This window comes from Euleptes europaea, chromosome 2, assembly GCF_029931775.1.
Source record: "Euleptes europaea isolate rEulEur1 chromosome 2, rEulEur1.hap1, whole genome shotgun sequence".
In the NCBI taxonomy this organism is placed as follows: Eukaryota; Metazoa; Chordata; class Lepidosauria; order Squamata; family Sphaerodactylidae; genus Euleptes; species Euleptes europaea.
The window spans coordinates 11,798,451-11,823,560 of NC_079313.1; the positions used below are offsets into that span (position 1 = coordinate 11,798,451).

Consider the following 25,110-nt stretch of genomic DNA (forward strand, 5'->3'; position numbering starts at 1 on the left):
TTTATGTATATAGTGAAACTAGTGGAGAAAATAACATATTTGAATGAAATAAAACTTGATGTTTAACATGCCCAAATGCTTGAACTACCTTCCATCGTCAATACTACTGTCGTTCGGTTTAGTATACAGGTGCTAGGTGAAAATTAGTGCTCCATGACAAATTTCTCTCCTGAAAAGTACTCCATGACTCAAAACGTTTGGGAAATGCTGGTAGAGGGTATTAGTTTTCCAAGAACGTTGTGCTACATTTGTGCTCGGGGAAGGGCTGTGGCTCAGTGGCAGAGCATCTGCTTCAATCCGCAGCATCTCTAGTTAAAGGGACTAGGTAGGTAGGTGATGTGAAAGACCCCTGCCTGAGACCCTGGAGAGCCACTGCCAGTCTGAGTGGACAGTACTGACTTTGATGGACCAAGGGTCTGATTCAGTATAAGGCTGTTTCATGTGCGGAGTGTGCTGGTGGTGGTATCCCCAGATGGCGTTTGGGGGGTGCGCTGAGTCCGAGAAGCAGTAGCTGAGGTCACGTTTGTTCTGGGGGCATCCCAACTAGACCAATGTTGCAACCCATGAAAGGGGCTTCCTTGGTCAAAGCCCCAAAACGTTGGAACTCCCTCCCTCTATTGGTGTCTTCCGCTGTTGGGCAGACTTTTCTGTTCTGTTTGGCATACCTGGTAACGGTGACTGGCCCTCCTGTGTGGTTCTGGTGAACTTAAGAAAGGCCATGCTGGGTCAGACCAAGGCCCATTAAGTCCAGCAGTCTGTTCACACAGTGGCCAACCGGGTGCCTCTGGGAATTCCACAAACAAGATGACTGGAGCAGCATTATCCTGCCTGTGTTCCACCTGATATAATAGGCATGCTCCTCTGATCCTGGAGAGAATAGGTATGCACCATTGCTAGTATTCATTTTGACTAGTATCCATGGATAGCCCTCTCCTCCATGAACATGTCCACTCCCCTCTTAAAGCCTTCCAAGTTGGCAGACACCACACCCTGGGGCAGGGAGTTCCTCAATTTAACCATGTCTGTCCAACTCTTTGAAGAACATCATGGGCTTTGTTCACGGGCTGCTGAAACTGCGGGAGGATGATTGGGGAGGGGATGTGTGCAGTGGCTGTGACCGATTTCAATCTGGCTTGTTGATTTGTAGGGTGTTTTAATGGGGCCTGTCCCTTTCCAGAGAGCACACGTCCTCAAAAGAGAGGCAGTATTCACAGTCGCTTGCATGAAATTGGGGAGAGGCTGAGATGATGCTGTCACCCTGTGCCAGTTTTTGCAAACAGAGCTGCTCGCAGGCTTGAAGGGTTGATCCTGGCAGTATCCAGTGGTGCGAGCAGAATACCGCACCCTCATTTGGTACCTGCTTGGACCTCTGCCTGGCTTTCTTGCGGTTCTCAAGAGTTGCCAGGCAATGCCCACATATTTCTAACCCGCTGTCCTCTCCAAGGGCCAGAAACTTATTTTGTTAGGTTGGGGGCCCAACTGGAAACATTCCGAATGAGACAAGTGGCAAAATTAGACTGGAGGGTTGTCCAGAAGGAGGAAACTTCCTCTTTCACAAAGAACTGAGTTGGCCTATCTGTAATGCTCCCTCCTGTGCCTTGTGATAAAGTATCACTCATGGGAGATCGAGCAAGATCCGAGCTGCAGAAATGCCCAGCGGCACATGATGGCCAGCAGGGTGGATGGCCAGCGTGGTATAGTGGTTAAGAGCGGTGGTTTGGAGCGGTAGACTCTGATCTGGAGAACCGGGCTCGATTCCCCACTCCTCCACACGAGCGGCGGAGACTAATCTGGTGAACCGGATTTGTTTCCCCACTCCTACACACAAATCTGGATGGGTGACCCTGGGCTAGTCACAGTTCTCTTAGAGCTCTCTCAGACCCACCTACCTCACAAGGTGTCTCTTGTGGGGAGGGGAAGGTGATTGTAAGCCGGTTTGAGTCTCCCTTAAGTGCACAACACAAGCCGTTATTGGCATATAAAAAGGAAAAACATACATTTGGATAAAAGAGTCTCCCTTAATTGGTAGAGAAAGTTGGCATATAAAAACCAACTCTTCTTCTAAATCATGGTTTAAGTCACTGGTCAGTAAGACTAGATTTAAATCACTGTTTTCTACATAGACTCATTCTCGCTGGCGTAATCTTAATATTTACAACCAGATGAAGGTTTCATTTTCAGAATAATACCTTTTCAGATTAGTTTTAGGTGCCCAGATGTCCACAGCTAGGCGTCTGAAACGTAGCTGGCGCCTTTTAAAATCGAGGTTGGTGGAACTGGAGCTGACGGCCAGAACTGGAAATCTTTCCCCTCCTCTGCAGAGATGTCGTTTGCCATGGGGTGGGTCGGTTGAAACCAGCAACCGAATTCTTCTGCCTTTAATTTGCATCTTGCAAAACTTCTTGCAAATCTTGCCACTTATTTCAGCAGCCTTTTGTTTGCGGTGCCTGCTGTGCTGCAGAATAATACCTGGTTAGAAATGAGGTAGGAGCCCCATGGCGCAGAACGGTAAGCTGCAGTACTGCAGTCAAAGCTCTGCTCATGACCTGAGTTCGATCCTGAGGGAAGTCGGTTTCAGGTAGCCGGCTCAAGGTTATCTCAGCCTTCCATCCTTCCGAGGTCGGTAAAATGAGTACCCAGCTTGCTGGGGGTAAAGGGAAGATGACTGGGGAAGGCAATGGCAAACCACCCCGTAAACACAAGTCTGCCTAGTAAATGTCGGGATGTGACATCACTCCATGGGTCAGTAATGACTCCGTGCTTGCACAGGGGACTACCTTTACCTTTTCTACCTAGAAATGAGGTGGGCAGTTGGGAACTGAATGGGTTTCTCTTAAGCTGTTTCTGTCCATATGCAAGAAGGATTCTAAGCCAGGTTGCTAGGCAGAACTGTTCTTCCCAATGAGTTGGAGAGTAGATGCTTGGCAGCCGTCCATCCTATCTTCAAAACTCGGCCTTAGGTACGGGATCTCTTTCCCTCTGGTTCATAAGAGTGTGGCTTCTCTCGGGTACATATGAAGACTGTCAGTTTTGGCCCAGTTTGGCCTGTTCTGACTGGCAGCATCTTTCCTGGCCCCTTGAGCAGAGCGAGATCTTTCTCATCACCTGAAATCCCCTAACTGGAGATTGTGGGAATTGACCCTTGGTCCATCAAAGTCAGTATTGTCTACTCTGACCGGCAGCGGCTCTCCTGGGTCTCAGGCAGAGGTCTTTCCCATCACCTACTTGCCTGGTCCCTCTAACTGGAGATGTCAGGGATTGAACCTGGGACCTTCTCCATGCCAAGTAGATGCTCTACCACTGAACCACGGCCTCTCCCTTGCTGGGAGTCTAATTGCCAAAGAGGCCATTTTCTCCAGGGGAACTGATCTCTGTCACCCGGTGATCAGTTGTAATAGCAGGAGATCTCCAGCCACCACCTGGAGGCTGGAAACCCTGCTGATTCCTCTAAGAAGCCCGCAATCCCGGCTGCCAGGGGCGGGGAGAAGGACAGAACAGGGCCGCTATGCCTTCAAGTTGTGGTTTGTTCGTAAAAACCTCCCCTGCCTTCACATGAACACATGAAGCTGCCTTACACTGAATCAGACCCTTGGTCCATCAAAGTCAGTATTGTCTACTCAGACTGGCAGCAGCTCTCCAGAGTCTCAGGCAGAGACTTGCCTACTTGCCTAGTCCCTTTAACTGGAGATGCCGGGGATTGAACTTGAGACCTTCTGCATGCCAAGCAGATGCTCTAGCTCTGAGCTTCAACCTTTCCTCCCTTACTTAGGGTTGCTCCAGCGGTCTCTCTCTGCTCACATGAGTCATATCAGTTCTCACTTTGTTTCTGAGGGCCAGTTCCCCCCCCCCAGCATTTTGGGGGGGCACCATAGGTGGCTGTGGGAAGGGAAACCAAAAGCAGGCTGTCCTCTTGAGTGCCATCCCGCTTGCAAAATTAAGAATTCAGCTGATTTTTTTCCTACCGTATTTTGAATATCAAACATCATGCGTACAAAACAATGTCTGGTTTTTTAAAAATGTTTTAATTGTGTCACAATTTACTGCATTGCGAGCCGCTAACGAACATTCAGTTGGAAAACCGGGATCGTTTTTGTAATAGATGTACAAACCTCACAATTAGGAGGAAACGGGGCAAGAATGTTGGTGGGTGTGAAATTTCTCCACTTAATTAAACCCAACTGTTTTGAGAGAGGGAGTTCAGATTATTCAAACAGATGTTTTATCCTGTTAAATGCAGTTTTTTTTTAACCTTTTCACCCAAGTAGGTAAATTCGCAGCCGAGCTTCTGATATCTTGACTTCCGACCTCGCAAATCTTGCTGCTCTGTCCGTGGGCGATGGGTTACTTGCAAGAGTTGCCGCGACAGCAAGATGTAGAGAGCCAGCGTTGTGTAGTGGTTAAGAGCGGTGGTTTGGAGCGGTGGACTCTGATATGGGGAATCGGGTTTGATTCCCCACTCCTCCACATGAGTGGTGGACGCAAATCTGATGAACTGGATTGGTTTCCCCACTCCTGCACACAAAGCCAGCTGGGTGACCTTGGGCTAGTCACAGCTCTGTTAGAGCTCTCTCAGCCTCACCTAGCTCACAGGGTGTCTGTTGTGGGGAGGGGAAGGGAAGGTGATTGTAAGCCGGTTTGATTCTCCCGTAAGTGGTAGAGAAAGCCGGCATATATATAAAAAAAACTCCTCCTCCTCCTTTTCCTGTTCTTCCTCTTCCTCCTCCTCCTCCTGTTCCTCCTCCTCTTCCTCCTCTTCCTCTCTGTTTTAGAGAATATTTGCAGTCTAAGTCACGGCTGGATTTTATCAACCTGCAGAACATTTTTTTTAAAAAAAACCCTCTTAATCGTTTTGCTCTTGTTCCTCTCTTCCCCAGAACATGGTGATGAGCTTCCGAGTCTCAGACCTCCAGATGTTGCTGGGATCGGTGGGCCGGAGCAAGAGCGGCCTCAAGCACGAACTGGTCACGCGGGCCTTGCAGCTGGTCCAGTTTGATTGCAGCCCGGAACTGTTCAAGAAGATCAAGGAGATCTACGAGGCCCGCCACGCCATAATCACCGACCCGGGCCAGCCGCCCCAGCAGCACCAGCAGCCGCCCCCCACGCACCGGCCTCCCCCCGACCCTCTCTCCCTGCACTCCTATGACCGCAGCAGCACGGTTCCCAGGACTGCCCTTTCCGCCCCCAGCATTGACTATCCTTCTCTCTACGGGAAATACTTAAACGGACTCGGGCGCTTACCTCTCAAATCCATGAAGCCGGAGGTCCGGCTGGTGAAGCTTCCCTTCTACAACGTCCTGGACGAACTTTTGAAGCCGACCGAGCTTGGTGAGTTGGGGTGGGGGGTGCGTGTGGGTGCAGCTGCCAGTCTCGCGGATCCAGGTGTTCAGCCGCTCCGGGCTAGCGAGAGACCGTTGGTTGTCCGAAGCCGCTTCCACAGAGCTCCCTTCGGGCACGTCGGTGCGGCGAGCGGGGCCTCTCTCGCTGTCTGGAGGGTGAAGTAGGATGTCTGGGTAGAGCAATCCATTGGCCTTTGCTTGTCTGGTACGTGGTAAGGAGCCAGCATGGTGTAGTGGTTAAGAAGAAGAAGAAGAGTTTGTTTTTATATGCCGACTTGCTCTACCAGTTAAGGGAGACTCAAACCAGGTTACAATCACCTTCCCTTCCCCTCCCCACAACAGACACCCTGTGAGGTAGGTGGGGCTGAGTGGGCTCTTAATAGAACTGTAACTTGCCCAAGGTCACCCAGCTGGCTTCATGCGTAGGAGTGGGGAAACAAATCCAAGAAAATAAAAATATTACCATAAATTCTATCATTCAACCTGAACATTGCTGCATCTAGAATTTGCTAAAGAAGAAAGGAAATAAATGTCAGCCCTTGCCCAAGCCCGAACCAATAACCACAGCAAGAGACACACTGGTCCAAGGAAGATGGTTTACCGGCAGCATAGGTAAACAGAGCATACAGGAACTAAGACAGCAATGGAGGGCACTGGGATACACTTGACTATATAAAAGCATAGAAAAAAGCATTCAGCATTCAGCAGCCCAGGACAGGCTCAAGAGATTACTATTTCAAAACAGTCTAGAGATGCCTCCGTTCCCACGGAGTACTGTCTACTTCAAAGAGTCCAAAAATGCAAACAATCCTTGGGAGCAAGTCGGTGAAAAAGCGAAACTGAGACACAGGCCTGACATACTGCTCCCCTTAGGGCCCCCTCCCAGTCGGCAAAGGGGATGGTTTATCAGGGTAGGTGGTGTGGAAGGCGTGCACCAAGTCCGGGGCGGAGACATCTCGTGCCTTCACCCATTCATCATAGGCCGGGGGGAAGTGTTTCCAACGAACCAAATACTGTAGAGACCCATGACGTATATGAGAGTCTAAAATCTTAGACACTTCGAAATGTTCCCCCCCCCCCCACCATCACAGGCTGCTCAGGGGGCGGTTCCGGGTGCCAATCGGAGGAGGCGACATGAGGTTTGAGGAGACTAACATGGAAAACGAGGTGGTGTCAGCCCTTGGCCCACAGAACCAGAAATCACCACAAAGTCGTATAGAGTCCAAACAGGTGGATTTTACTGATCAAATAGGCATACAGTGCAAACGAATAAAATGACAGCTATGAAAGGCTCACTAGCTGGGAGATATTATAAGGCAGGAAAGGCGGGAGATTACACGCAGGAATACAGTTTCCCAGGAGCTGAGTTCCCAGGCTTAGGCTTAGGCATGCGACCTTGGGGGGCAGACAATACAGCACAGAGACAGAGGCAATAACGAAACCGAGATAGCAGCCTGACATTCTGCTCCCCTCAAGGCCCCCTCCCAGTTTGCAAGGGGGCTGGCCTGTTCGGGTAAGCAATGTGAAAGGCGTCAATGAGGTCGGGGGCGGAGACATCCCGTGCGCGCACCCATTCGTCATAGGCAGGGGGGAAATGTTTCCAACGAACTAGATACTGGAGAGTACCATGGTGAATACGGGAGTCAAGGATCTTGGAGACTTCGAAGTGTTCTTCCCCCCCCACCATGATGGGTTGCGCAGGCGGTGGGTCCGGATGCCACCGTGGAGAAGCAACATGGGGTTTGAGGAGGCTTATGTGGAAAACAGGATGCACACGCCTCAACGATTTGGGGAGAGCCAGTTCCACTGTGACAGGGTTTATGACCCGAGTAATGGGGAAAGGGCCAATGAATTTGGCGCTGAGTTTATGGCACGGTTGGGTGGACCGGAGGTTTTTGGTGGAAAGGTAAACCAAAGCACCTACTTGCAGATCATCCCCGGGGGAGCGATGTTTGTCAGCTTGCGCTTTGTATTTACGTTTGGCCCGGTCGAGGTTGCTAACGAGCCAGGGCCAAGTGGTACGGAGGGCGTGTGCCCAGGAGGCAATGTCGGGGTTCCCCTCCCCCTCTACATCATCTGTAGGAACGATGGGACTGAAATCTTGTCCATACACAGCAAAAAACGGGCTAAAACCTGTGGATTGATGCATGGCATTATTGTAGGCATATTCTGCTAAAGGTAGCAGTTCCACCCAGTTATCCTGGTGGTAGTTAACATAACAACGCAAATAACATTCGAGTACAGCATTGACACGTTCAGTTTGACCATCAGTTTGAGGATGGTATGCACTAGACAATCCCTGTTCCACCCCCACCAACTTGAGGAAAGCTTTCCAAAACTTAGAAACGAAACCACTTCCGCGGTCACAAATTATTTTACGCGGAAACGAATGTAAACGAAATATATGCGTCACGAAGAGGCGGGCTAGTTTCTGAGCAGAGGGGATCCCTGCACATGGAATCAAATGTATTTGCTTAGAAAACAAATCAGTAACAACCCACAACACAGTTTTACCCCCACTGAGAGGGAGATCAGTCATGAAGTCCATAGCGATTACTTCCCAAGGTTTGCTGGGCGTTTCAAGAGGTTGTAGCAGTCCCGGGGGTTTGCCCTGCGATCGTTTCGCAGCGGCACAAACGGGACAGCTGCGGATGAAGGAGTCAATGTCGGAACGCATTCCCCCCCACCAGAACTGTCTGCGCAATAAGTGAAGGGTCTTCAGAAACCCAAAGTGCCCAGCTGTTTTGGCTCCATGAGCTAAATGTAAAACGTCCTTCCGGAGAGCTTTGGGTACATACAATTTTGAGTCTTTGTACCAGGACCCCCCTTGTTCCAAAACACCAGGAGGTAGGGTATGAGCGGAACGTTCTAAAAGGCACTGGTCCCGAAGGACAGTTAAAAAGGATTCGGAGATGGGGAGTTTGGAGGGAGCCCCCCCGTCGGTTCTGGAGATCTGAGAAATAGTTATAGGGCTAGTGCTTACGTGTGGCGGCGCGCAGACTGCAGGCGGCTGAGCGGTCGGAGGGGTAGGAGGGGCGGGAACTCCGGTCTGTTGCGGTGGCGGCTGGGCAGCCGGTTGGGCTGGCGGAGCTTGCGAGGTATGTTGATGCTGGGATCGGGTTTGCACAGCCAGCATAGGTAGGGCCCCACGTTGCATAGGGGTGAACAGAGAGTTGGTGGGTCTTTCGAGTTTTACCGGATATTGTGGTAAACGGGAGAGGGCATCCGCGAGAACGTTCTGCTTCCCAGGGACGTGTTTCAGGGTGAAACGGAACTGAGCAAAGAACTCCGCCCACCGTTGTTGTTTCGCCGATAGCTTATGGGACCCCGTGAGGGCAGCTAGATTTTTGTGATCGGTCCAAACTTCAAAGGGTATTTTAGACCCTTCCAAGAATTGCCGCCATAAAGTCAGTGCATGATGAACTGCAGAGGCCTCTTTCTCCCAGATGGGCCAGTTTAATTGAGCGTGCGCAAATTTTTTTGAAAAGTAAGCGCAAGGGTGAAGAAGACCGTCCGGTCCTTGCTGGAGGAGAGCCCCTCCCATGGCTACATCGGAAGCATCGACTTGCACAATGAACATTTGATTTGGGTCTGGGTGCCGTAGCACCGGCTCCGAAGTGAAGAGGCGTTTGAGGGCCAGAAAGGCGGCTTGGCATTGCTCAGTCCATAGGATCTTTGCGGAGGGCAAGGCAGCCGAGCTTACTTTTCCTTTAGTTTTCAGCAGGTCCGTAATGGGTAGAGCCACTTGGGCGAAGTTAGGGATGAATCCCCGATAGAAGTTTGCAAATCCCAGAAATTGCTGTACTTGCTTACGGTTGGTGGGGGGAGTCCAATCGAGGACGGCTTGGACTTTGGCGGGGTCCATGCGAAGACCTTGGTGGGAGATGATGTATCCCAAAAACGTGAGTTTGCTTTGGTGAAATTCACACTTAGCTAGTTTAGCGAACAGTTGATGGTTACGCAGGCGTTGTAGAACTTCTCTGACCAGAGTCACATGCTCGTCCATAGTTTTCGAATAAATGAGAATGTCATCTAAGTAGACCACCACCCCACGATATAGAAGGTCATGTAGGATTTCATTGATGAGTTGCATGAAGACCCCCGGGGCCCCTTTTAATCCGAACGGCATTACAAGGAATTCATACATTCCGAAACAGCTAGAGAAGGCAGTGAGGTGTTCATCTCCTTCGCGGATACGGACTCGGTAGTAGGCTTCCACCAAGTCTAATTTAGAGAACACACGGCCTTCCTGTAATTGTCCCAAAATATCCGATATTAATGGGATAGGATAGGCGTTGGTCTGGGTAACCGCATTGAGCTTTCTGAAGTCAATGCACAGGCGAAGGTCGCCCTCTTTTTTCCGGACGAAAAACGCGGGGGCCGAGTTTGGGGCATTCGAAGGGCGAATGAACCCTCTGGCGAGGTTTTTGTCCAAAAAGTCCCGGAGGACAGTGCGCTCGGAAGCGCTCATAGGGTAAATCTTACTTTTGGTTAATGTGCAGTCCTTTACTACTTCAATCGCACAGTCTGAGGCCCGGTGGGGGGGTAAGGCATCACATTCCTTAAGGTCGAAGACATCTTCAAAGTCCCGGTATACAGCGGGTAGAGCTGGTGGTACTGGGGCAGTAGAGGTTAACGCTGGAACGGGCGGAAATGGCAGAGCAAAGTTTTGCCGATGCTGGTCGCAGGTGGGACTAGCGAAAGAAATAGTGTCTGTTTCCCAATCAATACTGGGACTATGTCCTTTAATCCAGTTAATTCCCAAGACCACTTCAAATCGGATAGGGGCTATAGTGAAGTCTATTTGTTCCCAGTGGGAACCAATTCCCATTGCCACCCCTATGGTGCGATGATCAACTGGACCCCCCTGGAATTGGCTCCCGTCCATTTGAGCAAATTGGACGGGGGCGGGTAAAGCCTCTGAGTCGGCTCTGAGGGCAGCAAACGTGGCTTCGCTTATGAGAGTGCGACAGCAACCGGAGTCAATTAGTGCTTTGACGGGGATTTGTGGACCTCCGTTAAGTTGTTGTAAAACTGCATCTACGTAGACGGTGGAGTCCACTTCTTTGATTTTGGTAGGAGCATGCGGTTTGATAGGAAGATCCTGAGAGGTCTGTGGAGATGCTCCATTCACCACAGACCGGAGCCGTTTTTTGACAAGTCGAGGGGAGATTCCAGGTTTAAGGCTGGAGAAATCCAAGGGTTTTCCTCATCCGAAGAGGGAAAGCTGTCCCCCAATGGGGCACTTGTAATCCGAGACCCGGCGGGGTCGTTGGAAGCAGGCAGGGAGGCTGGGTCCCCGGCATGGAGTGCAGAGGGTGTGGGCCTTCCCGGAGCTGCGCTGCGGGTGGCCGCGGTGCCTCTGCGTGGTGGACGACCTCGGGCGCGGGTTGTCGTGCTGGGACGAAATAATTCCTGGCGGCGTGGGCAAACGGCTGCAAAGTGGCCCATTTCTCCGCATGTAAGACAGGCACCCCTCTGAAATCGGACTTCACGTTCCTGGAGCGGACGTGGGGGATTTCGTGGGACGAGCAGTGGTGCCTTGGGTTGAGGCTTTTGGGTGCCCTTCTCCTTGTGCTTTTGACGGACGAGAGAAATAAAGCGGCGGCGGCTTTCCACTTCCTCGGCTAATAGGATCCAGCCTTCGAGGGTATCGGGATCGCCCCGCATGTAAGACCAGTTCAGAATGTCAGGATGCAAGGCTTCCCTGAAATGATGGATTAGGGTGGTCTCGGGCCAACCTACAATTTTACTTGCCAGTCGCTGAAATTCATCGGCAAATTCCCGAACTGTAGCAGAGCCTTGTTTTAATTGTAAAAGTTCCGTTTTGGCTCTTTCTCCCAGGAAGGGGTCCTCAAACCTCCTTCTCAGGGCAGTCATGAAGTTGTTGAGGGAACGAATCGCACGAGAGCGGGTGTCAAACTGGAGGACCATCCAGTCAGCCGCTTTGCCTGTCAGGAGGGAAGCTACGTACCGCACCCGGCTATCTTCCGTGGGGAAAAGTTGACCTTGTTCTCGCATATAACTGTCCACTTGATGCAAGAAACAAGGCAAAGTCTCAAGAGATCCGTCATACGTAGTCCTCAATTTGAGTTGCTTCCAAGGGCCGGGCGCGGGCTGACCCGGTTGCACGGGTGGTCCGGGCGGAGGAGCAACAGGAGCTCCAGGAGGCAAGGGTGGAGCAGGCACATTAGCAGGTGGTTGCACGGGTGGTCGGAGCGGAGGAGCAACAGGAGCTCCAGGAGGTAAGGGTGGAGCAGGCACATTAGCGGGTGGTTGTACGGGTACCGCCTGACCCGGTATCGGAACGGGCTGTCTCTGAGCTATCAGGGTTTGTTGTAATTGCCTGTTCTCGTGAAGCATAAGTTCCATTACTTCTTGGAGTTGATCCACACGGTCGGAGAGCTCCCGATTCTGGGCTCGTAAAAGATGAACCTCCTCACTTGGGCCCCCAGTAAGATGAGGCTTACTGGTTCGGAAGCTCGTGGCCCATTGAGAGCTATCCCCATATAAATCCTCGTCTTCAGACTCATCTGAGTCTCGACGTCGGTCAGCCAAACGGCGTGCGCGTTGGGTCGTACGCGACGGGACAAACGCCGGGGAAAAGGTGAGACCTGATAGTCCCAGTACATAGTCCTTGGGGCGCGTGTCCACGTTCGCCTGATTCCTTGCTGCAGCCGCCCTGGCTGCTTCCGCCGCCTCTCTCTCTCTTGCGACCCTAGCCGCTTCGGCGGCTTGCTGATCCGCAAGAACTTTGGCGTTCTCAAGTCTTAGGGCAGCCTCTGCCGTAATGCGCGGCAAAAGTTCTGTCTCGAGGAGCAAGAGTATGGGGTCAGGTTCCCCGCCCAGCAGAGGTTGTACTCGAACCGCCAGTGCGGATGCCTCGGCTCCAAACGTCGGGGTCAAAACTTGAGCCAAGGTGGCTACCGGGGTGTCTTTTGTACATTCCACAAGGAGAAGAGCGGTCCTAATAGCGACTCGCTTGGCCTCAGCCTGGCAGCTGGCCGCATCCGGGATCAGGGAAAAACCCTCCGGTGGGGCTCCCGCCATGGTAGAAAGAGTTTGTCGAGAAATAAGATTATCCAGAAGTCCAGTTAATATTTGTAAATCCTCAGTCGCCAATCGGGCATCGTCCAGTAATTGATCCAAGTCCTGAAGATCTAAACGAGCATCAGTATCCTCCGATGTTAACATCCAGAGACGTCCTGTAAGAGATTGCCACTGCGCGTGTACCAGTCCCCTCAAGCGGCAAACCTCTCGGTTCGTCCGGAAAAGTTCAGCAATTAAGTCCTGTAACAGAGTAGGGTCCTCTGAGAAGGGCTCCAGGGTAGTAGATCACCTGGAGAGCTGCACAGCTCCCATCCAAGTGGCAGGCGAACCCCCCTGGGCTCCAGCCTGGCTAGGAGAACGGTGAAGATGTGAGATAGCTGTCATAATGTCAGCCCTTGGCCCACAGAACCAGAAATCACCACAAAGTCGTATAGAGTCCAAACAGGTGGATTTTACTGATCAAATAGGCATACAGTGCAAACGAATAAAATGACAGCTATGAAAGGCTCACTAGCTGGGAGATATTATAAGGCAGGAAAGGCGGGAGATTACACGCAGGAATACAGTTTCCCAGGAGCTGAGTTCCCAGGCTTAGGCTTAGGCATGCGACCTTGGGGGGCAGACAATACAGCACAGAGACAGAGGCAATAACGAAACCGAGATAGCAGCCTGACAGGTGGATACGCCTCAGGGTTTTCGGAAGAGTCAGTTCTACAGTGACGGGGTTAATTATCCGGGCGATGGGATATGGCCCCACGTACTTGGCACTGAGTTTAAGGCAAGGTCGGGTGGACCGCAGATTCTTGGTGGAAAGGTACACTAAGTCGCCCACTTGGAAGTCTTTACTGGGAGAACGATGTTTATCTGCTTGAGCCTTGTATTTGCGTTTGGCCCTGTCTAGATTCTTTACTAGCCAGGGCCAGGTGTTGCGGATGGCTTGAGTCCAGGCATCCACCTCGACGCTTCCCTCCACCCCCGTCATATCCACATGAGCAATGGGACCGAAATCCTGACCGTATACTACATAGAATGGACTAAACCCAGTAGACTGATGCACAGCATTATTGTAAGCATATTCTGCAAAAGGCAACAATTCAACCCAATCATGTGGGTGCTGCGGAGCGCCAGTGACGCTCGGTGCAAGCTGATCTGGAGAGACAGCTCTGCTGTCCATTGCTTGGGTCTGGGATTGGAGCAGAGTTTGTGACCGAGTCTTTACTGCCAGGACGGGGAGAGCCCCTTTGTGCACCGGAGTGAATAAAGAGTCCGTGGGACGGTCAATCTTTATTGGATATTGGGGCAACCTGGAAAGAGCGTCAGCAAGCACGTTTTGTTTTCCAGGAACATGTTTCAGTACAAAACAAAATTGGGCAAAGAAGTCAGTCCAACGCTGTTGTTTCGCGGACAGTTTGTGGGTCCCCGTGAGGGCCTCTAGATTTTTGTGATCGGTCCAGACCTCAAAGGGAACCCCAGACCCCTCCAGAAACTGCCGCCATAGGGTGAGGGCATGATAGACGGCCGCCGCTTCCTTCTCCCAAATTGGCCAATTCAATTGAGCGTGCGCAAACTTCTTGGAAAAGTAAGCACAGGGGTGGAGAAGACCGTCAGCCCCCTTCTGGAGAAGAGCCCCCCCCCCATGGCTACATCAGACGCATCTACTTGCACAACAAACATTTGGTTAGGGTTGGGGTGCTGCAGCACCGGTTCAGAAGTAAAAGTCGTTTGAGGGCTGTAAAAGCGGTTTGACATTGATCAGTCCAAAGTATCTTGGCTGTGGGTAACGTAGCTGAGGTTCCTTTACCTTTAGTTTTAAGGAGGTCGGTGATTGGCAGTGCCACGTGAGCAAAGTTGGGAATGAAACCACGGTAGAAATTGGCAAAGCCTAGAAACTGCTGCACTTGTTTACGGGTGGAGGGAGGCGTCCAGTCAAGAACCGCTTGCACTTTAGCAGGGTCCATGCTGAGGCCCCGATGTGAAATGATGTACCCCAAAAACGTTAGCTGTTCTTGGTGGAATTCGCATTTAGACAACTTAGCATAGAGTTGATGATCACGGAGACGTTGCAACACTTCTCTGACTAGAGCAACATGTTCTTCCATGGATTTAGAGTAAATAAGGATGTCATCAAGGTAAACTACCACGCCGCGATATAATAAATCATGAAGGATTTCATTAATGAGTTGCATGAAGACCCCCGGGGCCCCTTTTAATCCGAAAGGCATCACAAGAAATTCATACATTCCGAAGCAGCTAGAAAAGGCGGTAAGGGGTTCATCCCCGTCACGAATCCGGACTCGGTAATAAGCCTCAACCAAGTCCAATTTGGTGAATATACGCCCCTCCTGTAGTTGTCCCAAAATGTCCGAAATCAATGGGATAGGATAGGCGTTAGTCTGGGTAACTGCGTTGAGTTTTCGGAAGTCTATACACAAACGCAAATCACCTTCCTTTTTACGGACAAAGAAAGCGAGGGCTGAATTAGGGGCAGTTAACGGTTGAATGAATCCCCGAGCAAGATTTTTATCCAAAAAGTCTCGCAACACAGCGCGTTCGGAGTCGCTCATAGGGTAAATCTTGCTTTTGGACAATGTGCAGTCTTTCACCACTTCAATTGCACAGTCCGTCGGTGCTGCTCACATTTTGGGCTGGCGAACGTGATTGTGTCAGCGTCCCAATCTATATAAGGGCTATGACCCTTGAGCCAATTAATCCCCAAAACCACTTCGTATCGGATGGGAGCTATGGTAAAGTCTGTTTGCTCCCAATGGGAACCGATAGCCATCGCTACTCCCCGTGTGCGACGGTCGACTGGCCCCCCTCTAAACTGGCTGCCGTCCATTTGGGCGAATTGGATGGGGGCCGGTAGTTCTTTGGATTTGACGTTCAGGGCTGCAAACGTGGCTTCATTGATTAGAGTGCGTCCGCAGCCAGAGTCTATGAGTGCTTTGAAATGTATTTGGGGGCCCTTCTTGTAGTTTTGTAGTACTACGTCTACATAGACAGTGTTTTCCACTTCACTCACCTTGACAGGAGCCTTGGGTTTTGCAGAAGATTCTGCAGGGGTCTGTGGGGACGCTCCCCTCACCACAGACCGTGCCCGTTTTTTGACAGGTCGAGAGGGGTTTCCAAATTAAGGGCTGGGGAATTCCATTGATTATCCTCGTCGGAAGAAGGAGAGTTGTCCCCCACTGGGGCACTTGTAATCCGGGACCCTACGGGGTCAATTGGTGCAGGGAGGTTGGACGATTCCTCGACGTGAAGTGCAGAGGGTGTGGGTCGTCCCGGTGTTGCGCTGCGGGCGGCCGCGGTGCCTCTGTGTTGAGGTCGTCCTCGAGCTCGAGGCGGCATGCTTGGGCGAGTGGGGTCTCTGGGCGTTGAGGTCAAGCCGCTGCAAAGTGACCCATTCCCCCGCAAACGAGACAAGCCCCTCTCTGGAAACGGGACTCGCGATCCAGAGGGAGCCGGGTTGGTCTCTGCGGGTTGGGAGTTGAAGGTTTGGTGGGCGGCTTTTCTCCTTAGCTCTATTTCGGACTAGCGAAACAAACCGCTGGCGGCTCTCAACTTCCTCAGCCAGCAAAATCCAGTCGTCAAGGGTGTCTGGGTCGCCTCGCATATAAGACCAGTTTAAAATGTCTGGGTGCAGTGCTTCGCGAAAGTAGTGGATAAGGTTAGCTTCTGGCCAGTCCACTACCTTACTAGCAAGTCTTTGGAATTAATCTGCAAATTCCCGAACTGGAGAGGAGCCTTGCCTGAGTTGCAAAAGTTCCACTTTGGCTCTCTCTCCCATGAAGGGATCTTCAAACCGCCGTCGCAAGGCGAACATAAAATTGTCGAGGGAGCGAATGGAGCGGGACCATGTATCAAACTGTAGAATCATCCAGTCAGCTCTTTCTCCGTTAATAGAGAGGCAACGAAGCGGACGCGGCTATCTTCGGTTGGGAAGAATTGCCGTTGCTCCCTCATATAACTATCCACATGATGCAAAAAACGGGGTAAGGTCTCAACAGAGCCGTCGTAAGTAACTCTCAGTTTAGGCGGTCTCCATGGCATTGGGGGCATAGGCGGGTATCCAGGGGCTGGAATTCCCGGTAAGACAGGCGCAACAGGCACTCCTCCGGGCGCTGCTGGGCCAGGAGCTGCTGGTCCTCCACCCGGTGCGACGGGTCCCCCACCAGGGGCTGCAGGGCCTCCATCGGGCGCGACGGGCCCTCCGGCGTGACCTCCTCCGCCAGGAGGAACCACCGGGGCAGCTGGTTGTTGCGGCAGCTGCTGCGGTATTATTGGAACGGGGGTAACGGGCGCAGTTTGAGCCCGTTGTAACTGGTCATTGTCCCTGAGTACTAAGGCCAGTTGATCTTGCAAGCGTGCGACCTGCTCCATGAGATCCATATTTTGGTTATGTAGGAAAAGCATCTCGTTGCCAGCACCGCTAGTTCGGCGGGACTGACTGGACCGCAAACCAGTGCCCCAGGAGGATTCTTCTGTATATAAGTCCTCCTTGTCGGAAAAATCCGATCTCTCAGGCAAAGTCCCCGCCAATCTGCGGGTTCGTTGAATGCTACGAGATGGGACGAAAGATGGCAAGAACGAAGGTAACTCATAGTCCTTGGGCTTTCGGGGACGCGTGCCACTCCGCGCCCTTTCACGGGTCAAGCGATCCCTCTCTTCCTGCTCCGCCCGAGCTTGCTCCTCCACTTTCTTACGTTCAGCCAAATCCAGGTCGGTGGCCAGTCGGGCGGCCAACGCCGCGGTAACAAGTGGGAGAGCTTCCTGCTCCAATGTGAAAAGGAGTTCAGCACGCTTATCCGGCAGGTCCAGCATGGGTTGGATCTGTACCGCTAAGGCCGCTGCATCCGCACCGAAATCGGGGGCAAGATGTTTCGTAAGTTCAGCCACAGAAATAGTAGCTGCAGTGTGTCCATGGAATAGGGCAGTCACTCGCTTGGCTACCGCCTTAGCCTCAGCTTGGCAGAGCTCGGGGGTGGTGTGATCGGGGTCGCCATGTCAGCAGGACGGAGTGGGAGCGCGTCCACGGCTGACTGCGTTTCACGAGCAATAAGTTGGTTCAACAATCCAGGCAGTAGTTGTAAATCCTCAGCCGCCGGTTGGGCGTCATCCACCAACCGGTCGAGGATCTGGAGGTCTTGGCAGGTGTCGGCAGCGTCAGACATCCAGGGGACCGTTGCGACTAGAGAACGCCATTGAGCCTGAACAAGCCCATTCAAGCGACTAACTTCCATGTTAGTTCGAAATAGTTCGGCTATAACATCCCGTACGAGGTCGGGGTCGTCGGGTGGCGTTCTCAACGGAAGGAACCACTGATGGAAGCCTTCCAGGGCTCCTAGCAGGAACCCACTACCCGGGGATCAGGTCCACCAGGCCAGGGGCAAACCACACGGGGCTCCAGCCACAGAGAACTCACTCGGAGAGCACTGCTCTCGCTCCCATCCGAGTGGCAGGCGAACCCTCCGGGGCTCCAGCCTGACAGGTAAAAGAAGAAGTGATGATTGCTGTCTTAATGTCAGCCCTTGCCCAAGCCCGAACCAATAACCATAGCAAGAGACACACTGGTCCAAGGAGGATGGTTTACTGGCAGCATAGGTAAACAGAGCATACAGGAACTAAGACAGCAATGGAGGTCACTGGGATACACTTGACTATGTAAAAGCAGAGAAAAAAGCATTCAGCAATCAGCAGCCCAGGACAGGCTCAAGAGATTACTATTTCAAAACAGTCTAGAGATGCCTCCGTTCCCACGGAGTACTGTCTATTTCAAAGAGTCCAAAAATGCAAACAATCCTTGGGAGCAAGTCGGTGAAAAAGCGAAACTGAGACACAGGCCTGACAATACTTTGCCACCTAAACCTAACTTCTATCAATTGTCTTAAACATTTAAACATCTTGTATATCACTTCAGATTATCATATAATAAATGGTTGGTTTCCTTTTTGTTAAATTCTTTGTTGGTAATCGGAAAAAGGCTGCCATTTTGACACAAATTTGTCTATTGGTTTCATATTCCCAAGCCACGTTTTTATTTCTTTGCACAACGGTTGCTACTACTTTAGAATCAAAGCGAAGAAGGAATCAGAAGATCATATAGAAGAAGAAGAGTTTGTTTTTATGTGCTGACTTTCTCTACCACTTAAGGGAGAATCAAACCAGCTTACAATCGTCTTCCGCTCCCCACAACAGACACCTGTGAGGAAGGTGGGGCAGAGCGAGCTCTAAGAGACCTGTGACTAGCCCAAGGTCGCCCAGCTGGCTTCATGTGTAGGGGTGGGGAAACCAACCTGGTTCACCAGATTAGCTTCTGCCACTCATGTGGAGGATTGGGGAATCAAACCAGATCAGAGTCCACTGATCCAAACCACCGCTCTTAACCACTACACCACGCTCTGAGGCATGTTAATCTCCAGAGCTGAACCATTTTAAAAATGTAGCAGTGTTAGAAAATTGGAGGGAGGAACATTAATAATTTGAGATATGCTGATGACACTACATTATTGGCAGAAAATAGTGAAGATTTGAAACAACTACTGCTTAAAGTTAAAAGAGAAAGAGCCAAAGCAGGACTACAGCTGAACATCAAGAAAACAAAAGTAATGACTACAGGAGAATTACACAACTTTAAGGTTAACAATGAGGAAATTGAAATTGTTCAAGACTTTCTATTCCTTGGCTCAACCAAAAGGGAGACTGCAGCCAAGAAATTAGAAGGAGATTGAGACTGGGAAGGGCAGCCATGAAGGAGCTAGAAAAGATTTTGAAGTGTAAGGATGTGACTCTGGCCACCAAGACTAGATTAATTCATGCCATCATATTCCCTATTACTATGTATGTGTGTGAAAGCTGGACAATGAAGAAAGCTGATAGGAAGAAAATAGATTCCTTTGAAATGTGGTGTTGGAGGAGAGTGTTACAGATTCCGTGGACTGCCAAAAAAACAAATCAGTGGGTTATAGATCAAATCAAGCCTGAACTGACCCTAAAAGCTAAAATGACTAAACTGAGGCTGTCGTATTTTGGTCACGTCATGAGACGACAAGAGTCACTGGAAAAGACCGTCATGATAGGAAAAGTTGAGGGCAGCAGGAAAAGAGGAAGACCCAACAAGAGATGGATTGACTCAATAAAGGAAGCCACAGCCTTCAGTTTGCAAGATCTGAGCAAGGCTGTCAAAGATAGGACATTTTGGAGGACTTTCATTCATAGGGTCGCCATGAGTCGGAAGCGACTTGACGGCACTTAACACACACACACACACACACACACACACACACACACACACACAGTGTTAGAAGAGAGCCAGCGTGGTGCAGTGGTTAAGAGCAGTGGACTGTTAAAGGGACCTTCTACCATGCCTGGTGGACATGCGGAAGAATCAATTTTTTTTGGAAAAGAGTAATTACGGAAACGGGGAATTTGATACAGAGTAATATAAAGAAAAAACCAGAAACTTGTTTATTAGGTTTATTCCCGAATAATTTTAAAAAGGAAGATAAAGCAGTTTGTCAGTATAGCTTTGCAGCAGCACGATTGGTAATTGGTAAATCCTGGAAAGGGGGGGGAACTTCATATGAAAGATTGGAGAGACAAAATGATTTACTACATACAAATGGATAAAATTACAAATAGTTTGAAAGGAAAAGATATAGAAGTGTTTAAGAAACTCGCAAAAAACATTTCTATATTGGGCAAAAACAGCAAAGATAGATTTTACAAAAATGATGAAGGGGTTGTATGTAAAACAAATAAATATAGGGTAAGGTAAGTTAAAGTATTAATCTAAGAGATTAATCAGCAGGAGTCGCTCACAGGTGAAGGGTTGATAGGGGATGGAGGGTTATAAAGTGGAGGTAATGGGTAAACTGAACATTACTATTTTTCTTTTCTTGTTGTAACATTGAAACAATGTAATTGTGAGGGTTCCCAACCTCCCTGTGCAAACTCCATAAAATCACTTGCTCAGACGGTCATGTAGAAACAAGGAACTTTATTGGAAGCTTCAGGTTAGTATAGGCCCTACAAAAGCAAAGTTGCAAGTGCTAGCAAATTCACAAAGACAGAATTATAACCCCTACAGGGAAGCAGATGTCAAATCCATGTTATGGGAATCTACGAGATAATTGTGCATGGTACAGGAACATCAAAGATCTCAGGAAGCTCGTTATTGCTATCTACACACCAAGGCCACAGCTGGTGGGAGGGAGTCAGAGAGAGTAAGAGAGGTGGATGGTGGGAAGAGACATTCCAACCTGGGGCCTGCTGACCGCAGCGCCTGAACCAAAGAAAGGCAAAAGGCCTGGACTGCTTTTACGAGCCCGGGGTGGGGGGGGACACAAAGCAAAAGCTTACAGACCCTCACAGTAATCCATCTATGAAAGCAATAAAAAAATAAATATATAAAAAAATAAAAGAGCAGTGGACTCTAATCTGGAGAGCCGGGTTCGATTCCCCGCTGCTTCACATGAAGCCTGCTGGGTGACCTCGGGCCAGTCCCAGTTCTCTCAGAACTCTCTCAGCCCACGCAGAGACGGGCAATGACAAAAACCACCTCTGAACGTCTCTCATCCCTCGCCTCGACAACCCTACAGGGTAGCCATAAGTCAGCTGTGACTTGACGGCACTTTACACATATCGATGGGAAATGGGCAACGTAAGCAAATTCACTGGTTGGCTGCCAGCCAGAAATAAATGGGTTTTCTGTTCTTCCGGAACGCCAGCAGGGGTGTGGCCCCTCTGGTCCTTTCGAGTGGAGGAAGAGCCCTTGGGAAGGCCCTGAGGCTTCTGGCCGAGGCTTGCCTCCCCTCCACATCAAATGGCATCTGAGGTAGAAGAAGAAAAAGAGTTGTTTTTTTATATGCCGACTTTCTCTACCACTTAAGGCAGAATCAAACCGGCCCACAAACACCTTCCCTTCCCCTCCCCACAACAGACACCCTGTGAGGTAGGTGGGGCTGAGAGAGCTGTGACTAGCCCAAGGTCACCCAGCTGGCTTCATGTGGAGGAGTGGGGAATCAAACCTGGTTCTCCAGATTAGAGTCAGTTATCTCACTCGATTCAGCTAGAATTGGTTGGGAAGAAACAAAGTTGGTTTTTATATGCAGACTTTCTCTACTACTTAAGGGAGAATCAAACTGCTTACAATTACCTTCCCTTCCCCTCCCCACAAGAGACACTGTGAGGTAGGTGGGGCTGAGAGAACTCTAAGAGCTGTGATTAGCCCACGGTCACCCCGCTGGCTTCAAGCGTAGGAGCAGGGAAACAAATCCAATTTACCAGATTAGCCTCCGCCGCTCATGTGGAGGAGTGGGGAATCGAACCCGGTTCTCCAGATCCGAGTCCGCAGGTCTACACCCGCCAGGTTGCGAGTCACAAGCGGATCAGCCCCCGGCTCTCTTCAGGCTGGCTTGCATTTATTTTTAAAGAAAGAAGGATGGAGGCCTAAGACGCAAGCGAGGACTTGAGTTCCTTAATATTTAAAGAGCCGTGCAGAAGCAGGCATTTAAGTAGATGTGGGTTTTATGCTGCTAACCCCTGCCTCGGGGTTGAGTCCACCACATCCACTCTGTGATTGGTGGTGCTTTTCTCCAGTGCTAGGAGCCTTCGTGGTGAGAGCCTGCGTGGTGTAGTGGTTAAGAGAGTGTAGTGGTTAAGAGCGGTGGTTTGGAGCGGTGGACTCTGATCTGGAGAACCGGGTTTGATTTCCCTCTCCTCCACATGAGCGGCAGAGGCTAATCTGGTGAACTGGGTTGGTTTCCCCACTCCTACACATGAAGCCAGCTGGGTAACCTTGGGCCAGTCACAGCTCTCTTAGAGCTATCTCAGCCCCACCTAGCTCACAGGGTGTCTGTTGTGGGGAGGGTTAGGGAAGGTGATTGTAAGCCGGTTTGATTCTCCCTTAAGTGGCAGAGAAAGTCAGCATATAAAAACCAACTCTTCTTCTTCTTCCCCTGATGCAAGAGGCTCTTGTGTCAGGCGAAGCCTCCCCACGCCGGAGTTACACGCTACTGCTCGCGGAACGGGTTTATAGAACCCAGCCGGTACACAGGCGCCCCCATCTGCCTTTGCTCCCAACTAAAAAAAACCCAGAGAAATGGGAGTATGAGCGAGTATATGAGAACGGGTGTTTGTCCGGCCCATATCAGGGTTTCAAGATGGGACCCTTCATCTGAGTATCAATCAATAATTTATTTGCAGTTATAGATCATCAAATAAAGCAAATTTGCAGAGTTAAATAGTATAGGATAAAAACAAATGCAAAATGGATTTACCATTTAAAACGGTTAAAAATAGTACAAATTATCAAGATGTGTAACTAATTAATATCCAAACAAGTACTAAATGTGGGTAAAATTAGAATGCTTGATAGCATCCTAAAACTTACAGAGGCTAAAACTAGAAAGAAAAATAAATAAACGTGCGTTCAATCTGTAGGATCAAGCAGTTCTCCGTTTCCTTGGCCATTGTAGGGTCTTAAGCAAACTCCGCCTGATTTTAATTGCTAGCCAAGCAAACCTAGCCATGCTTGCAGATAAGTTAGCCATTGTATCCGACAGCTGTATCAACAGAAGTATAGTGTCCAGATCATGCGAAGTGCTGGTATCGCTTTACTCTGCTCTGGTTAGACCTCACCTAGAGTACTGTGTTCAGTTTTGGGCACCGCAATTTAAGAAAGATGTAGACAAGCTGGAACGTGTCCAGAGGAGGGCAACAAAGATGGTGAGGGGTCTGGAGACCAAGTACTATGAGGAAAGGATGAAGGAGCTGGAGAGGAGGAGACTGAGAGGGGATATGATAACCATCTTCAAGTACTTGAAGGGCTGTCATATAGAGTAGGGTGCCGAGTTGTTTTCTGTTGCCCCAGAAGGACGGACCAGAAACAACGGGTTGAAATTAAATCAAAAGAGCTTCCACCTAGACATTAGGAAGAACTTTCTAACAGAGCGATTCCTCAGTGGAACAGGTTTCCTCGGGAGGTGGTAAGCTCTCCTTCCCTGGAGATTTTTAAGAAGAGGTTAGATGGCCATCTGTCAGCAGTGCTGATTCTATAACCTTAGGCAGATGATGAGAGGGAAGGCATCTTGGCCATCTTCTGGGCATGAAATAGGGCCACTGGGGACGTGGGGGGGGGAGGTAGTTGTGAATTCCCTGCATTGTGCAGGGGGTTGGACTAGATGACCCTGGTAGTCCCTTCCAACTATGATTCTATGACAGGAGTAGCGCTAAGCATCGCTGTCTAAAAGGTCTGGGGCAGCCCACTGATAATGGGATCATTGAGCCTGTACAAATGTGATCATACAGTTTACACTCAAATAGCACGTGCCATCTGTGTATCGCCCCAGGCCATAGCGCGGCAGCAGTGACGTGAAGCCGGAGAAAGAGGAATTCCTCAGAGGGTGTCTGCCGGCTGCTGCAATCAAAACACCAGCGTTGCCTCAGCCGCGGTGCTGAAGGGCTTCTGCAGCGGCCGCGGGGTCCGAGAGGTACCCCAAGCAGGGCAGCAGCCAAACATCTGCCGGGGCAATGGACAGGAGGTTCCCTCCCTCGCCCGACCCCCCCCCCCGCTGCTTCAGCAATCACCCTTCATCCCTAATGCCCCCCTTGACTGTATGCTGCTAGTCGTTTTGGGCACCCATTTTTATCTGAAAGGTGGACAGATCTGTAAGAGCCGCATGACCTAAGTGCTCCTTTCCTGGAGATTTTTAAGCAGAGGCTAGATGGCCAAAACAACAACAACAAATCAGGAAGCCACGGTCCTCAATTTGTAAGATCTGAGCAAGGCTGTCAAAGATAGAACATTTTAGAGGGCAGTGATTCATAGGGTCGCCATGAGTCGGAAGTGACTTGACGGCACTTAACACACATATACACACACACAGATGGCCATCTGTCAGCAATGCTGATTCTATGACCTTAGGCAGTTCGTGACAGGGAGGGCATCTTGGCCATCTTCTGGGCATGGAGTAGGGGTCACTGGGTGTGTGTGGGGGGGTGGTAGTTGTGAATTTCCTGCATTGTGCAGGGGGTTGGGCTAGATGACCCTAGTGGTCCCTTCCAACTATGATTCTATGAACCGCACTCTAAGTTGGAACAGTATCTTAATATCTTTAAAACCATCTTTAAAAAAAAATCACAACGTGGTGAGCCAGCTTTAGGGTGTCATCTGTGGTTCAGAGCGGGCCTGTGCCACGCAACAGAACCGGCATCTTTGGGGACTTGCTCACAGCTGCTTAATCCTCCTGTCTTTGCCGCTTGCTTGGGATGGCAGAGGAAAAGAATGTGGTTGTTGAGCACCCGGCAGCACTAAATCTGATGGGCCGTGTTTAGGTTACCTGTGTGAGCCTGCTGGAAGGGCCTGTGTCTCAGTGGTAGAGCCTCCGCTTGGCATGCAGAAAGCCCCAGGTTCAATCCCCGGCCTCTCCAGTTAAAGGGACCAGGCAAGTAGGTGATGTGAAAGACCTCTGCCTGAGACCCTGGAGAGCTGCTGAGTAGACAATACTGACTTTGATGGACCAAGGGTCTGATTCAGTATAAGGCAGCTTCATGTGTTCATGTATTCATGAGTTGCTGCGTTTAGCTACCACCTCAATTTTAACGGATAGGCCATTAAAAGCCATTGGAAAGGTACTGAGCCAGTATGGTATAGGGCAGTGATGGTGAACCTTTTAGAGACTGAGTGCCCAAACTGCAACCCCAAACCCACTTATTTATCGCCGAG

The 25,110-nt window shown here is 50.3% G+C and overlaps 1 protein-coding gene across 2 annotated transcripts in view; it reads left to right on the top strand.

Moving 5' to 3' along the window:
- Window positions 1-25,110, top strand: part of PIAS4 (protein inhibitor of activated STAT 4) — a 61,934-nt gene that overhangs the window by 7,458 nt on the left and 29,366 nt on the right. For both annotated transcript variants that reach the window (XM_056844545.1, XM_056844546.1), the window contains exon 2: window positions 4,875-5,325. In XM_056844545.1, coding sequence (XP_056700523.1) covers window positions 4,875-5,325 — 451 coding nt within the window. The remainder of the gene's footprint in view (window positions 1-4,874; window positions 5,326-25,110) is intronic.